This window comes from Lissotriton vulgaris, chromosome 3_1 (assembly GCF_964263255.1).
Source record: "Lissotriton vulgaris chromosome 3_1, aLisVul1.2, whole genome shotgun sequence".
NCBI classification, from domain to species: Eukaryota; Metazoa; Chordata; class Amphibia; order Caudata; family Salamandridae; genus Lissotriton; species Lissotriton vulgaris.
This window is the reverse complement of record NC_141689.1, coordinates 1,933,786,596-1,933,802,082: the sequence shown is the minus strand read 5'-3', so window position 1 is coordinate 1,933,802,082 and position 15,487 is coordinate 1,933,786,596. Positions and strand designations below refer to the sequence as shown.

Sequence of the window (15,487 nt, the reverse complement as noted above, 5' to 3'; positions counted from 1 at the left end):
ATATACAAAACATTAAAGAGACCTATTGTACTGGTGTTTTTGCTCCTAAACACACAAAATCTTTCAAATTTGATACTCTTCCGAGTTGGCTGTAGGAAGAGGGAAAAAGTCCTACTTAAGATCAATAGATTAACTATCTTTGGGGTATAAATACTTTTCCACAAAGAAACAATCAATGTGATCCTGTGTAAGGTCGGAGAGTTTTTTTATAATAAAAGTTTTTTGGCCGTGGTGTGAGATACGTCTCTCACTAAATGTCCTGTTGATTTATCAGATCATAAGGCATACACTTCTCCTGGCCTTAGTGATGGTAAGCCTACGCGTTTCGACCTTCTATAGGATGACAGGAAATGAATTAGGAAAGGTCTTCATCAGGGCTCAATGCTGTTGTGGTAGGACATCATGCTACACCTGTGGGAGTGTAAGGGGCATGTTTTAGTTTGGGGTCAGGAGTTTTGTGTACAATTTTTAAACTCATTTTAAGTGCTGTTAAAAGAGAAGGTAAGGGTCACGTACCCTTGTGGAAAAAAATAGGGTTCCTCTTGTCTTGTTAGTGTCTTTAAGTTGCATCGATTGCTGAGCCCAGCGTCGTGACATTTTTCTGAGTTCACCGGCGAAGTAGGGTATAGGCTTGAATTAATCAGAGGTACGCTGGTGAAAGGAAAGAATGTTTGAATATTAGCTTAGAAATGACACAATTAGGGAAATGTTTGAAATGGATTTGGCTTATACAACGCTCCGTGATTCATTGGCGTTTTCCGTTTGTGCGCTGATACCCGAAGGGAGCCCACCCTCGATAAGCGCCTCGTTGAGTCGCTTTTCTGACTGGCATGTCATACCTGCCGCTCTTCTGTTATTCGTCCTGCCGTATGTCATTAATTTCTCCGGTCCGTTCGGGATGGCGTCTACTCGCTGTGCAGTGTTTCCTCGCAGCCGGACTCATCTGTTTCTGGATTCGAACAGAGGCCTCGGTCATTGGTTCTTTTAGGACTAGTTTCGACACAACAGCGTCTTTATTGGTCGAGCTCCTTCACCGTGTAGAAGCTTCTTTCCAATTGGTGGATCGTAGTGAAAACGCGTTGCTGGGATACATGATGCTCACCGCGTATCCGGGTTTAGAGCGGCTATTGTTGTACCCGGGCGGGCTAATGTATAAACACGTAGTGTCATGGTGACTGACTATTCTTTACGCGATGTGCAGGGAACATATTGTGTTTTCAACAAGTTCTCTGAGGCCGTTCTTTTGCGCTGGGAGGGGAGAGACGTCATGTCATTGATGTATCAGGTTCCCGGGGCGTCTAGGCTTATGCATAACCAGGTTTATATGGTCAGGGATGAGTCTTCAGGGGGGCCATATTATAGTTGGTGAAAATGCCATTCATTTACCAGATGTGCTGATCTACGATTTGGCTGGTGTATGATGGTGCTACAAATAAAGCTTGATATTTCGGCAAATTCATTCAGTCCGTTATCCACTGTGTCCAAGTACATGATGGTTTTTGCTTCCTGCTTCGATAGATTGTTAGCCACATTTTTACCTTTAATATGTTTGACCACTGTCCATTTTATATCGTCTGGTCCATGGTTTTTTCGATGCAATGAGGTACCATTGGTGCACTTTCTTTTCTGCATCTGATCCTCGAGCGATGTTGAGATATTCTTGTTTTGACCGGTTGACTTGTTTTACCCACATATGTGAGGCCACATGGGCACACCACACAATATATCACATTGTGTGTGTTGCAGTTCGTAAAATCCTCATGTTTAATTTGTTTTTGACCGTATGTGAATATAGTTCCTTCCAATGTACTTTCATACGATATACAATTTCCACATTTGTTGTGCCCTCTTATTGGTGGAAGATTCAAGAATGGCTGGATAGAGGTGTCTTGTCTAGGCAAAGATGTATCTGCTCGAACCAATTTGTTTCTCACGCTTTCATTCTTTCTCAATGCAAATATTGGCGGAGCTTCAAAAGGTTTCAGACCTTTTACTGTGTTCCAGTTTTTGGAGACAATCTTCTTAATTTCAGTGGTGGCTCCTGAAAATGTTGTCACACATACTATTGGGGTTTCTTCATTGGTCTTGTCTTTGGGGGGCAAAAGGGTATCTCTGGGGATATACCACGTTCTTTTCATAGTTCTCTTAAGTAATTTTCTTGGGTAGCCCCTCTCAAGTAGTTTTTGCATCAGCTCTTGAGCATTAGAAAAGTAGTCAATTTTCCTTGAGCAGTTTCTGCGCAATCGCATGAATTGACTTAGGGGTAGGTTTTCACGTAGATTGGTGAAAGCTTGAGAAATGCAGGAATGTATTCCGGTCAGTCTCTTTTGTATATAGAGTAGTGTAGATAATACCTTCCTCGTGTTTAACCATAAGATCGAGAAAATTGATTTCCTTTTTGTCATCTGTCATTTGTCATTTTGTTATCTGATAACTTGCCCATGCCAGAAACAGTATGTTGGCATGACGACGAGGAGGGTATGGACAAGAATACAGGAACACAAGATCATGGTACGCTGTCGCAAACAGGCGACCCGTCTAACTGCTCATTTTCTAGGAGGTTGAACATGGTCCAAATGACTTTTATTAGACTGTGCTTGAACAGCCTTTAATACCCGATTCATGTCCAGATGTGGGCCGTTTTTTGTTCAAAATTGAACAAAAGTGGGTCTACAAGCTCAACAGCGATAAGGATGGGCTAAATGAGCCGATACCGTGGATGTCCCTCTGAAGAATGTTCTGAATGACTTGACCATTATGAACGACTTGATTACCCTTGGATATTAATACTATATGACTATCCAATCTGAATGTACCATCCTAGGATAATTTTACACTAAACATACAAACATTCTAATACCATCTGAACGGGGTATATGTAATTGAAGTACAGTCATTCAAACCTTAATTGGCTTTACATCTAGCCCAATGGTTTTGCTTTAAAGCTAGTGAAACAGTCGACTCACCATGGGCTGGGAGGGACTGATGTTAAATATACACATCTATTACACTTTGCTGAAATGGTACTGATTGCACACCCTTGTTCCAGAACCAAATATTAAAAATCGTGGGTGTAATTTAGGATATCGATATTGCCTGTCTTTGCAGAGAATTAAAAACAAAAAAAACTACAATTAATTCAAAAGAACTACAATCATGGTGTCTATAAATCACGATTTCCCAGAATACCTAGGAGTAATGCGATTGGAGCTATATAGGAATATAGTGATAAGGGTCGATAAATGCAGGGATAACAATTGCCGCTGCCGATAATAGTCGAAATAAGCTAGGTCTACCACCAAAAGTTGAGGGAATCCTTTTGTTCTCATACATATTGTAAAAACTACAAAAACGGGATAATAGAACTACAAATCCCGTCATGCCCGTGAGTCACATGACTGACGTCACGAGCACGGGACGCATCAGAGTTAAATATGGCGTTTTTCCACCGTTTGGCGCCCCCCCAGACAGTTTGGAAGACTGCCGGGAGACACCGACGGAGAGGTGAGTGACGCCGAGAAAGATAGAGATTCCTTAATGTTTTGAAAACTAACATGCCGAGGTGGCGTACCATTTGTGACGGCTCACACGAGCTTCAGTGTAATAACTATGATATAAGCAAGGTGAGGTTTGCGTGCAGGAGATAACATCGTAGCATGCATACTTTCATACCTAATTCAAAAAACAAGAAGTGAAGTAGAGACCAGAATTACAATAGCGGGGCTTGGCGGCACTTGAGAACTTATAAACTTCGTCTGCCATATGAACATGCAATAATGGGTGATTGCTGGATTTTACTGATACAATATACGATTTGAAATGTGCTCCATTCGTAATAGGGGCACTCATCAAAACGTCACGATAGATCCTATCGAGTTCTGGACAGTTACATTTGAGACCAATAATTTGAAGAATACTGTCCTTTGAGAATATAAACACAAGGACATTATAACTATAATCTGTGCATTTAAGAGCACGGAGTTGGTTTATAAAAGTGCGCATGGAAACTGGATTTAACAACACAGTTTTCCGGCGCAAATTTACTGACACAAATAAGAAGCCACGATTGTCATCTCTATTTTTAACTTTTTTGATTTAGAGCGGTGCTCCTCTAAACCGGAGCTGCAGCCAGGTGGGGTGAAGCGCAACAACCACAACTAATGGGTGAGTGGTTTTGAATTAATGCAAACCCACGAATTATGTGATCTAGACACATTGGGAAATGAAAGGATGTAATACATCAATATGGACACCTTTCTTTGAATGTGACATAATGTTGTCCTTTGTTGTTTGTTTTACATGTTGCTCCTGTGGGTGTCGTGTCTCCAACATGATGCGGTAATAGTATGTGGTTGAACATACAACCTGAACATTGCAGGTGATATCTTTTTATTTTTCACTTACAAAAGCAGTAGTTAATTCACAACGGGTCCTGAAGAAGGCATGAAACTATTTCATTGATATGCTGAAACATGTCGACCACTACTGATCACAGATATTATGTCAAATCTGTGTTTGCACTTGGTTTTTAAATTTGGGAGACTGGGAGACAACAATAAACCATTAACATCTACCCAGCCTATCCAATTTTACGTTTTTCTCCACTTACTTTCACTTATTTTCACACTGCTTTGTCAGTAGCCACATCAACATTGAAAATTTCTGACAACCTCCCTCTATTGACACATTTTATTCACATTTACAAACGGTCATGGTAACATCTGGCCGGCTGTTTTGTTTTATGCCTCCTGGGCAAGGAATACCCAAATGATGTACAAGAGGGCGGCACAGAGTGGCTTCTGATGTGAATTTTTCCCTATGCCCTTGAGTCTTAACTCAATAAATATCACACTCAGTTTGCACTGTTTGTTCCCATTGTGTTATTTGTATGGTGTTGGGGTCTGTATCCACAGTTAAGTGACAGATATGTTTTGACCTCTAGGTACTCTTTGTGTGATGAGTTATATGGTTTGGGGCATGTACCTAGTGTGGATCACTAAACTCGCCCTTGGACCCTTCGATTAATTGGTTTGGTTTATATTGAATATTTAGGTCATTAGTTAATCAAAGGGCTTTGATAATTGTGGGGTGTGATTTTAATCGCAAATTCGAAGCTGTGGTTGGATTTGAAAATATCTTCGAAAAAGAAGACATGGCCAATAATATCCCTTTACTGGACAGTAATCCAGTAGTACCCTGTACATCTGCTGTTGCCTGTCTTTGCAGAGAATTAAAAACAAAAAAAACTACAATTAATTCAAAAGAACTACAATCATGGTGTCTATAAATCACGATTTCCCAGAATACCTAGGAGTAATGCGATTGGAGCTATATAGGAATATAGTGATAAGGGTCGATAAATGCAGGGATAACAATTGCCGCTGCCGATGATAGTCGAAATAAGCTAGGTCTACTACCAAAAGTTGAGGGAATCCTTTTGTTCTCATACATATTGTAAAAACTACAAAAACGGGATAATAGAACTACAAATCCCGTCATGCCCGTGAGTCACATGACTGACGTCACGAGCACGGGACGCATCAGAGTTAAATATGGCGTTTTTCCACCGTTTGGCGCCCCCCCAGACAGTTTGGAAGACTGCCGGGAGACACCGACGGAGAGGTGAGTTAAAACTAGCACAATTGACCGGGTTTTTAGATTTATTTTGCATAAGTTGGAAATATACAATATTCAGGAAGGGTCATCTGTATGTTGCCTTTGTGGACCTCAAGGCAGCTTTTGATCTTATCCCCAGAAATCTCCTCTGGAAATCCTTAAAAAATCAGGGGGTCCCAGGGGAAATCTTCTTGCAGATAATAAGACTGTATGAAGATAATTTTGCAAGGATTAGATGGGGTCCAATGGGCGAACTTACTGATCCTATTCAGGTAAATAAGGGTGTAAGACAGGGATGTGTGCTGGCCCCAACCCTATTTCCATTATATGTTAATGACATTCCGGAATATTTTTTAATCTGCGAACATCATTCTCCCAAATTAGGAGGGTGCCAGTACCGGCACTTTTTTTTGCTGATGACACAATTTTAATATCCCAAACACCTAAAGGTCAGTAAAGTATAATAAATACCTTTGGGATATACTACGAAGCTAAGGGCCTGGAAATAAATTCTACCAAAACAAAATATATGACAGTTAACCCATATAAATCTTTTTTTTAAATCTGTCAATAATGAGAAGATAGAATATGTGCATAATTTTAACTATTTAGGTATTACTCTGGACACCAAAATGACTTGGAGACCACAGTTGGAGAAAAGTAAAACTATTTTACTCCAAAACTCTCTCCCAATAATAAGAAAACATGAGAATAGTTTGTCCAAAGCAGTATCTCCTGCCCTTGAGGTATATAATTATAGGGCGCAATTGGCATCCTTATACGGGGCAGAACTGTGGGGCCCCGCGACTACTAATACTTTTATGGTAGGCGAAAATACGTTTTTTAGAAATGTATTAAGTCTTCCTATGCGAACACCACCAATTGTAATGGACCTAAATATACGCCGCACAGATGATCCGGCAATTTTACGGCCATTATTGTTTTGGGTCAGTCTGTGGTCTACATACGAACATGTGCATTATAGAGAAGGGCTAGAGGAAATCCTTAGACTCAAAAACAATACTGGGTTGCCATGATTGAAACATGGCCATGATTGGTTCTATAAACTAGGACTTAGGCACTTTTGGGAGGACCCTCTTGGATTGTCCATGGCTTCAAAAAAGTTGTCGAAGCAAACTTTTTGGCCTTTTACTCAAGATACATTGTCCCATTGTTCAAACTTAGGTACATTATGAACACGGTTCCTCCGAATGAAACCGAACTGGAATTTTGAACCATTTTTGGATGAAACACATCCACAGTTAGCTAAATCTTTATATTTGAAATTTCGTTATGGTGTTTTACAGATAAATACAAATACAGTAAAATGGGTCCATAGGCATGGGGATGTAGATGCAGGATGTTGCGTTTTATGTCACACAGGTGCAAAAGAAAATGAATTACATTTATTATTCTTCGATCCAGCTAAAATACAGTATAGGAGGAAATGGATCAAACCCATTTGCCGGCTTCTGGGTATTAGATCCTGCCACGAGGCAGAAAGAATATGGAGAACAGATACCACACAAACAGTGGTTTTTAGTGTTAGCAGGTACCCGTTTGGTGTAAATTTAATAGGAAAAAGAGTAGGTTTGTCTACGTATGTACTTTATGATATATATATGGAATTCATAACTAGCTTTACACTAGTTTGGCATTATACTAGAGGAAATGTGTTCCCCTATTATAATTGGTATATGCTTTGAATGGCGAATATTTTTAACAGATTTTCAATAGATTGAACCCTTTGAGTCAAAAATTATGAAGCTCACGTCATGGATGTCCAGAATTAAATGCTCCTCAATGCTATATTATTAACAAATGTATCAAATTGTGAGATTTTATGTATATTTATTTAATGCTCAAGAAAGGTCTTGTATTGGGACTTTGACTCCCAATAAGTGTGCACTGGTCTGGCGAAGCCCCTTCTTTGAAATGTTATGATATGACGTTATTATCGTGATGTGTAATAATTAAATGTAAATCTTTTATGGTTTTTTAAAATCGAAATAAAGATCATTGAATTGAATTGACTTTCTATTTTTTATTTAAGAAGTTTTCTATAGCGCTGGCCAGACCCAGGGGTATTGGAGCGCTTTACAAAGGGAACATAGCAGATAATCATCAGATATCAGATATAAGATAGAAGAGGACATATCAGCATAAGCACGCAAAAATAGAGAGCAACATATTGTAGTGAAGGACAGTTTTTCTTCAGAAGCCGTTGGAGTCATTGAGCTGGAGCCGAGTTCGAAGTCTGCTAGTTGCCCCGAGCTTTCCAATCCCTAGGGAGCGGTTGAGGAAAGGGGTTTTGAGTTTGCTTTTGAATTCTACAAAGGAGGGAATGGTTCTGATGTGAGGGGGAATGGAGTTCCAAATTTTGGGAGCGCTTCCAGTGAAAGATCGGGCCGCAGTTTTTTTTGTTTTGTTTTTGGTGGGATGAGTAGGAGGGAGTTAGAGCTTCTCAGGTTCCTGGTCTGGCCAGCTTTTATGAGTTTTTTCGCCAAGTTCTCAGCTTTGCCGGTGTGAAGGGCTTTGTGGGTGAGGCAGGCTGTTCTGAAGCTAATCCGCATTTCGACTGGGAGCCACTTAAGTTCCTTGAATCCAAAGTGAATTCTTCTCAGTATCAGATAACTGAGGCAATGTCTCTTCCTGCCTCAACCTGAATAAGAAGTGGCCCTCTGCCTTATTTAGCCGATTTAACGTACCTACAATCATGGCCCTCAGCAAAGTCAGAGAGACAACCCTAGCTTTCTGCCTCTACACCTGGAGGATCTCCTGGGTATTTTGCAATGAGATGATGTCAGTGGAAGAACAGAGAGCTTATCCTCTTCACCCCATGATCAGACTCTGAAGTGTTTACAGAACCCACTACAGACAACGCACACTCCTAACATTACTGGGGCAAGTGATAGGCTCTGCCATGTCTACCAGCAAAAAGTGTGAATTCCCAAGGGACTTAGGGCCAGATGTACGACCCACCAATTTGCAACTCGCAAATTATGTTGCATTTGCAACTTGCAAACTGGGATGTATAACAGTGTCTCAGACACAGTTAGTGATTCCGAATGGGGTCGCAAATTGCATGCCTCATGAATATTAATGAGGCTATCGCAATTTGCGACCCCATTAGGAAAAGCTAGCACTCCCAGGGATGGGACTGCTTTTAAATAAAGCAGCCTTTTTTTATGCAGCCCGTTTTCCTTAAAGGAAAAACGGGCTGCATTTAAAAAAGGAAAAATTAAACTTTTCAGTTTAATTTTTTTTAGGGCAGGCAGTGGTCCCTGGGACCACTGCCTGCTCTTAAAAATATTTTTTCACATACTCACAAAGGGGAAGGGGCCCCGGCCCCCTTCCCGTTTGCAAGTGGTTTACCACCTACTTGAAGTAGGTGGTAAACTGAGAGTGTTTTGCGGCCACAAAAGCAGTTGTAAAACAATTGTACATGGCATGGTGACTTGCTATTAGGAAGGGACGCCCCTTCCTAATAGCAGGAGTCGCAAATGCTAATTTGTGAGTCAGTGACTCGCAAAATGTGGAGAAGTGTGGCTCACTGGTTAGAGGAGGCACACCCTGATGCAGAGGTCAGACCCAGGGTTCAATTCCCAACGCGGCAGGGTCTTGAGCTCAAAATGTCCACGGACTCGATAATTCTCGCCTCGGTGCCTACTTGAATCATGGGTTCACACTCTGCAACTCTGGGCAATAGCTTGCTTAATCTCCATTACGGCGCCACCGCGATGGGATGCCTGGTCTTCACCTTGGGGATACCCAGTAGGGGTTATCTTGCAGGGAAAGCCAGGACGGGTTCCCAAAGCAAGCGCTAAGAGACCTGTTGGTGATTTGGCGCTATATAAAATCGAAATTAACATTAATTTTAACAAAATAGCATTTGTGCATGCCGTTACCCTTTTTTGCTGTCGCAAACGGGAGGATCTCCCGTTCGTGGCTGCAAAAAAGGGTTGTACATCTGGCCCCATATATGCTATTGGTTAAACCAAGCAGGAGGTCAAAGCTCCACATAAGGTCAGTGATGCTCACCAATAACTGTCTCATAGTCCTAACCATATTGTGCATACTGCCTAGCCTTCCAACAGTCCATCCAAGCCTGGGGTCTTAGTGGAATTGGGACTAAAAATCGATGTCATAAGAGACAGAAAAGAGGAGGAAGAGGTGGTTGCTCCTCTTAAAATATCGATCTAAATTAGATAGGACACTAAGCAAGCAAAAGAAGAAAATTAAATATAGATAAATTAATTTATATAGGGGAATTTATCTGGAAGAGACGGATACAAACATTCTATATGTAAGAAACTTGACCAAATGTAGAGACAAAGCAGTGCAGGTTTATAAGAATAATCATCTTTTGAAAGGTGCCAGAGTACGCATACCTGAAAGGGAAGTTTTTAACGCAAGTATAAACTTTCCCTAACCCTGCTGGGATTTTGGATGTTTTGCTCAGGAAATTTCTGGCTATCCTGCTTAGTCTAACAATGTTTTGCGCACTAAAAATCTTGTTCACCTTGCTTAGATCAATATTGTGAGATCTAATTTCCACAAAGCATGTGCAGACATCTTATCAAAGGCAACTGAGCACAATTTAGGTTTTCAGACACACCATAACTTAGTATTTATGATTGTAAAAATAATTTAACAGATTTGAAATAGCAATCTCCAATGTCGTCTACAACTGATCACAAACCCAGCCTCCATCTAGATGTTGTTTTAACAACCTTTTACATGGATGGGATATGTCACAACTTACCTTTTCCTCCTGGTAGGTGATGTCCATGAGATTGATGCTGTGGAATGGCCCTTGGTGGTGTTCAGACACACATTGCCCACATACTCCCTTGTGGCACATGCGGCAATACAGCAGCAGCTGTCTCCCTGAATGCAGTAAGCAAGGCCCAGCACCCACTACCAAGTCCTCTTTTTCCTTGCATGGTGCAGACCGCAGAAGCTTCACCACCTCTGCCAGAGTGGTATTGACAGGTAGGCGAGTGGCACCACCTGGAACAGAGCTTACTTTGCGACAGAGTGGGCAGCAAAGTTGCTGTGGAAGCGATGGGGGTGAGGAGGTGCACCCCTGAACACAACGCCAACAGAAATTGTGAGAACACAAAGGCAGTGTCACTGGCTCTTCAAAAAGTCCAAGGCACACCGCACAAGTAAGACTTGCCTCCATCATGGGCTGCTGGCACGCATAAAAAGAAGAGGAGGAGTACAATGTAGGGGCTTGAGGCCTACAAAATTAAAAAGGCTTGCACCATCACAGTGAGGAGAAAGAGGCCTACACCACTTAAAAATACACCAGCAAAGGATAGTTGGAGATCTAGGATAACATAGAAGAGATCTGAATAACTACACAGTGAGAGTAAATTAAACCAGCTACCAGTAAAAGAAGCAGAGGTATACTACTAAAATGTGGAAGCCTAAGGGGCAGATGGGATTTATTTATGACAGTACGGTAAGCAGCACCATGACTCAGCTAACACAAAGGAACAAAGAGGAAGATGCACCAAGATAAACTGATTCAACGATTATGCCACCAGCGAGGTATATTTCAAGCGGGATAGGGATGCACGGCGCAGTTATACTCCTGGAATCCAAGTACAATGCATCACCGCACGAGTTTTAATACACTAACAGAGATGCGTATCCGCTTAGCAGGGGCACTGGTAAACAATGAGGCTGGCTATCAGTGTTAGGTACAGCGCTGTCGCCAAAGGTGGATAACCGAACCCCCAGACAAACAAATAAGGTCTATGCCACGAACTTTTTGCTGACAGGGATAGGTTGGAGGCCGGGAGTCATACCCGAGTTGAATGTGGGGTTTTCTTTATAGAGGATGATGGGCTACAATTCTGTTAAAATAAGACTTTGTCAGCAGCTGCAAACCCGTAGAGAAGAGTAAAGATGCAGAGACTAATGTAGAGATAAACACACGGGTCAGGGAGGGCGCCCAAACGAGATCGGTGGCGTTCGAGCCGGGTGAAATCACTGCAGGGAGTGGGGGGATGGAATGCGTGCGCGTGAACTCTGTACCACCCTCTTCTCGAATGGACGCTACCAACGAGCGCTAAACAAAAACAGTTGTTTTCTCTCTCCTTCTTGATGTCCTGCGTGAAGAAAAAGCGCGACAATCTTCGTCATCAGCAGCTGAAACACAGAGCAGAGAGCACCGGCCGGTGAGACACCTCCCCTTGCGGAAGTGCCGGCCTACTGCCTGCACCCGCCTCACCAAAACAAAACTTTTCTCTGAGCTAGTTAATCCCCGCGAGACGTCACTGACAGTTTCAGCTCATGTGCTTTCAGATTCGTTTCCTGATTCCCCTCCGCAGTCAAGTGCGGGCGGGGCAGGAATTTGTTACGTTTTATGATAAGGCTGCCAGGTAGAGAAGACGGTGACCTACGGGAATTAAAAATATGTTTTCAAAGGCAGGAGGTAGTATACAGCAAGTTCAGTCCTTCTGTTTATTTTTGCGGGCACATGTGTGACCAGGGGCGCCGGCGTAGCTTGGTCAATACGATTAAGGGAGGGGTGGGGGCATTCAGATTTTCCGAGAATCCCTCTGGCATATATTGTTATGCTAAAGGACGCTTAGTTTAGAGGGGCGTAAGTGGCAGCACAAAAGGAGAGGAATGCGCATTGGTATGAGTACATGCAAAAATTCTAGGTGAAATCCCACAGACACCTCACAATATTTTATTGTATTGTAATTGCATTTATATATCGTTTACTACCCCTGCAAGGCGTCAACACGCTTGTTTCAGCGAGTAGTATACTACTCTGGAACCCATAAAGGATTATTGGTGAATTAGTATAGTGAAATAGGAAAGTTATTGGAATGGCGGATATGTTTGTCATTTGTTTTCGATTGATAAGGATAGTAGAGAGATAGAAGAGAGAAAAAGGTTTCCATTTATATAGCGCTTGCTACCCTTGTGTGTGTTGTGTTGAAGCACCTTTTTGGCGAGTTGCACGCTACTTCGGAACCCATAAAGGATTAGTGGTGAATTAGTAAAGTGAAATGTGAAAGTAATTTGAGTCCCATACCCAATTGAAAGCACATGTGTGGAACTGTTAATCAGAAAATACATTTATTAGGGGGGGTGTAACACCCCAAACCTCCTCCTCCCCGCCAGCTACTCCACTGCACGTAATGGGAGTATTTCATTTATCTATGGGCAAGGCTGGATTTACGAAGAGACACAGCCGTCCGATGACGAGGCCCTAAAAGTGGATTGGGACTTGAGGAGAAACAACTGAAATTGGTCCACTTCTAAGATGCCTACTTTGACTGCTAATGTGAATTGGTGTGACATGCTTAATTTATTCCAGGACATTGAAAATAAACATGCTCAAGAACGTGTTATTTACAGCAACTGTACTCTAAACGCTCATTCCTCCATTTATTAATACTGAGTGTGGACACTTTACCACTAGTAAGGGCCAATGATTAGGGCTCTGTGAGTCCCAAAGGAGAGTGGGTAAAGCGGGGTTCCAAGGTAAATATGGAAAACGTTTGCAAGACAATATTTAAAGTCAAAGCTATGACAGTTTTTTCCAAATTTAGAATTCATTACAGAAAGAAAAGAGATAGGTTAAATCAGCAACAGTTATGCATAAAAATAAGCCAATTGCAAGAGGTCAAATAAAGAACAGTTCAACACAGGGAAACGCTCAGTATGGAAGAAAGCAAAAGCTCAAATAAGCGCTTTAAGTATAAATCAAATAACAGCCTGTCATAGAGTATGTCTTTGTTGAAGCAAACAAAATATCTGGCAATCAGAAATATTCTGTACACAGAATTAAGTAACAGTCCGACATGGAGACTGCTTGGTATGAAAGCAAAGGAAGGTCTAAGTGTAAAGTTTGTTATAGAGTCTGCTCCTAAAGGAATGAGCAAAAGCCACTCAACTAAGTACAATATCAGTAATATGATAAATGTCAAGTATGTCTCTTAAGAAAAGGCTTTCGCAAACATTCCAGAAAGATAATTGTTCATAGGTTTTTTAGACAGTGGAAATCACGCTCATGACATAATGTGAAATGAATTAATAATAACAAAAACCAATAGATTTTTATAAGCACATGATACATTAACTGCAGCACTGTTAGAAACACCTTCAGAATGTGTACTTAATGCTAACCCTTAACCTAAAAATAAGAGAATGATACTGCATATTTGTATGCATTCAATTAAATGGGCCCTTCGGAGTCACCCACAGGAACATGCTTAGTCCTTGAGTTTTTGCAATAGTGAGAACAGATGGAGCACAACTTCCTCCAAAGCTCTGAAAGAAATTACACTTTGTTTAATCACAACACCGCAAAACAGATCTTTTTTGATATTTTCTGTTAATGAAAAGAACACCATCAGGCATTTTAAACAAGAAGAATAAAACAGCATTTCTTTTCCAAATTACAAAAGTGTGTGTCAGTACATGCGGTGTGAGGCACAGTTACGCCAACTCTCAGCCTGGTTATGCTAACTTAAACATACATAAATAAGCATTAGTCTTTTAATATTACATCTGCTTTAACAAGTACAAGACAACAGAAGGAGTCAAGTCCGTAGCGGGACTGAGGGGGGCTGGACCGTAATATAACGAGAAACAATAGAAGCTGCCCACTCCTCAATAACTGGAATTATTTAGAAAATGACAAGTGTGAATCAATTACACCTGAACAGGTAGTTTTATTTATACACATTACTCATATTTTATAAAAATATGAGTTTCTCATTAACAAGTACAAGGGCAACAATCAAGGTTTATTACAGCAGTACAGCAAGACTGTCTTGAGAAAAACACTTTTTACTGCCTCACAGATTTGCATGTACCAATTATTTTACACAGGGAAATAACTCTCCCAATAGTCAGGAACACTCCACAATACAATTTTGCCTTGCTGCACACATGTAACCCCTTGCATCCAGTTTTGGTTATGTGCCTTCCTTACGGGGAGAAGCTTTCAAGTGAGGCAAGGCGACTGCTATTCTAAGGGGGTACTTTTGGGCCAAGGCGTGCCTCAGGGCTCGTCCCTGAGCCTGACCCTTTTTAATATGTATGTAGCGCCTGTAGCCTCCATTGTGGAGAGCCATGGCCTCCAATTGGTATCGTATGCCGATGATACGCAGCTGGTCATCTCCCTGTCGCACGCGCCCTGTCTTGCTGCAGATGGCTTCCGGTCGTGCATGAAAGAACTTGCCGATTGAATGGCCATCAATTGTTTGAAACTTAATGGCAACAAGACAGAGGTGTTGGTGGTAGGGAGAGCCCAGTCTGCTTGGTCGTCGGCATGGTGGCCATCCTGTCTAGGACCAACTCCCACCCCCTGCCAGGAGGCAAAAAACCTAGGGGTATGGTTTGATGCGGGTCTTACTTTCGGGCCCCAGATCAACCGGGTGGTCGGAGTGTGCTTTGGGGTACTGAAAAGATTGAGGAAAGTCTTGGACCTTCTGCCGATGGAAGCTCGTCAAACCCTGGTACATGCTTTGGTGACCGCCAGGATGGATTACGGGAACCTGCTGTACCTGGGGGTACCAGAGAAAAGCATGGATCGCCTTCAAGTGCTGCAAAATGCGGCAGCTCGTCTGATCCTCAGGCTGCCCAAAAGGGCGCCTTCGAAAGTGGCCCTGCAGAAGTTACACTGGCTCCCTGTGAGGTGCAGAGTCGAATATAAAGCCCTCTGCACGTGTCACCGGATCCTGAATGGCAAGGCACCTCGACCATTGAGGAGACTGATTGAAGTCTACTAACCTGCTCGAGCGCTCAGATCCGCTGGTGGGGGTCTGCTGAGGATCCCCAGGGTGAAGAAAGCGCGCATGGGAGGCAGATCCTTTAGGTGTCTAGCTGCAAACTA

At 42.1% G+C, this 15,487-nt stretch overlaps 1 protein-coding gene across 2 annotated transcripts in view; it reads right to left on the bottom strand.

Annotated features, from left to right (window-relative positions):
- LOC147728638 (uncharacterized) overlaps positions 1-11,905 on the bottom strand; it is a 360,759-nt gene extending 348,854 nt beyond the window's left edge. Inside the window, exon 1 of one of the 2 annotated variants that reach the window (XM_086962403.1) lies at positions 10,382-11,905. In XM_086962403.1, coding sequence (XP_086818529.1) covers positions 10,382-10,807 — 426 coding nt within the window. In that variant the 5' untranslated portion in view covers positions 10,808-11,905. The remainder of the gene's footprint in view (positions 1-10,381) is intronic. The other variant, XM_086962402.1, reaches the window with a different exon arrangement.
- Between the last annotated feature and the right edge of the window lie 3,582 nt (positions 11,906-15,487).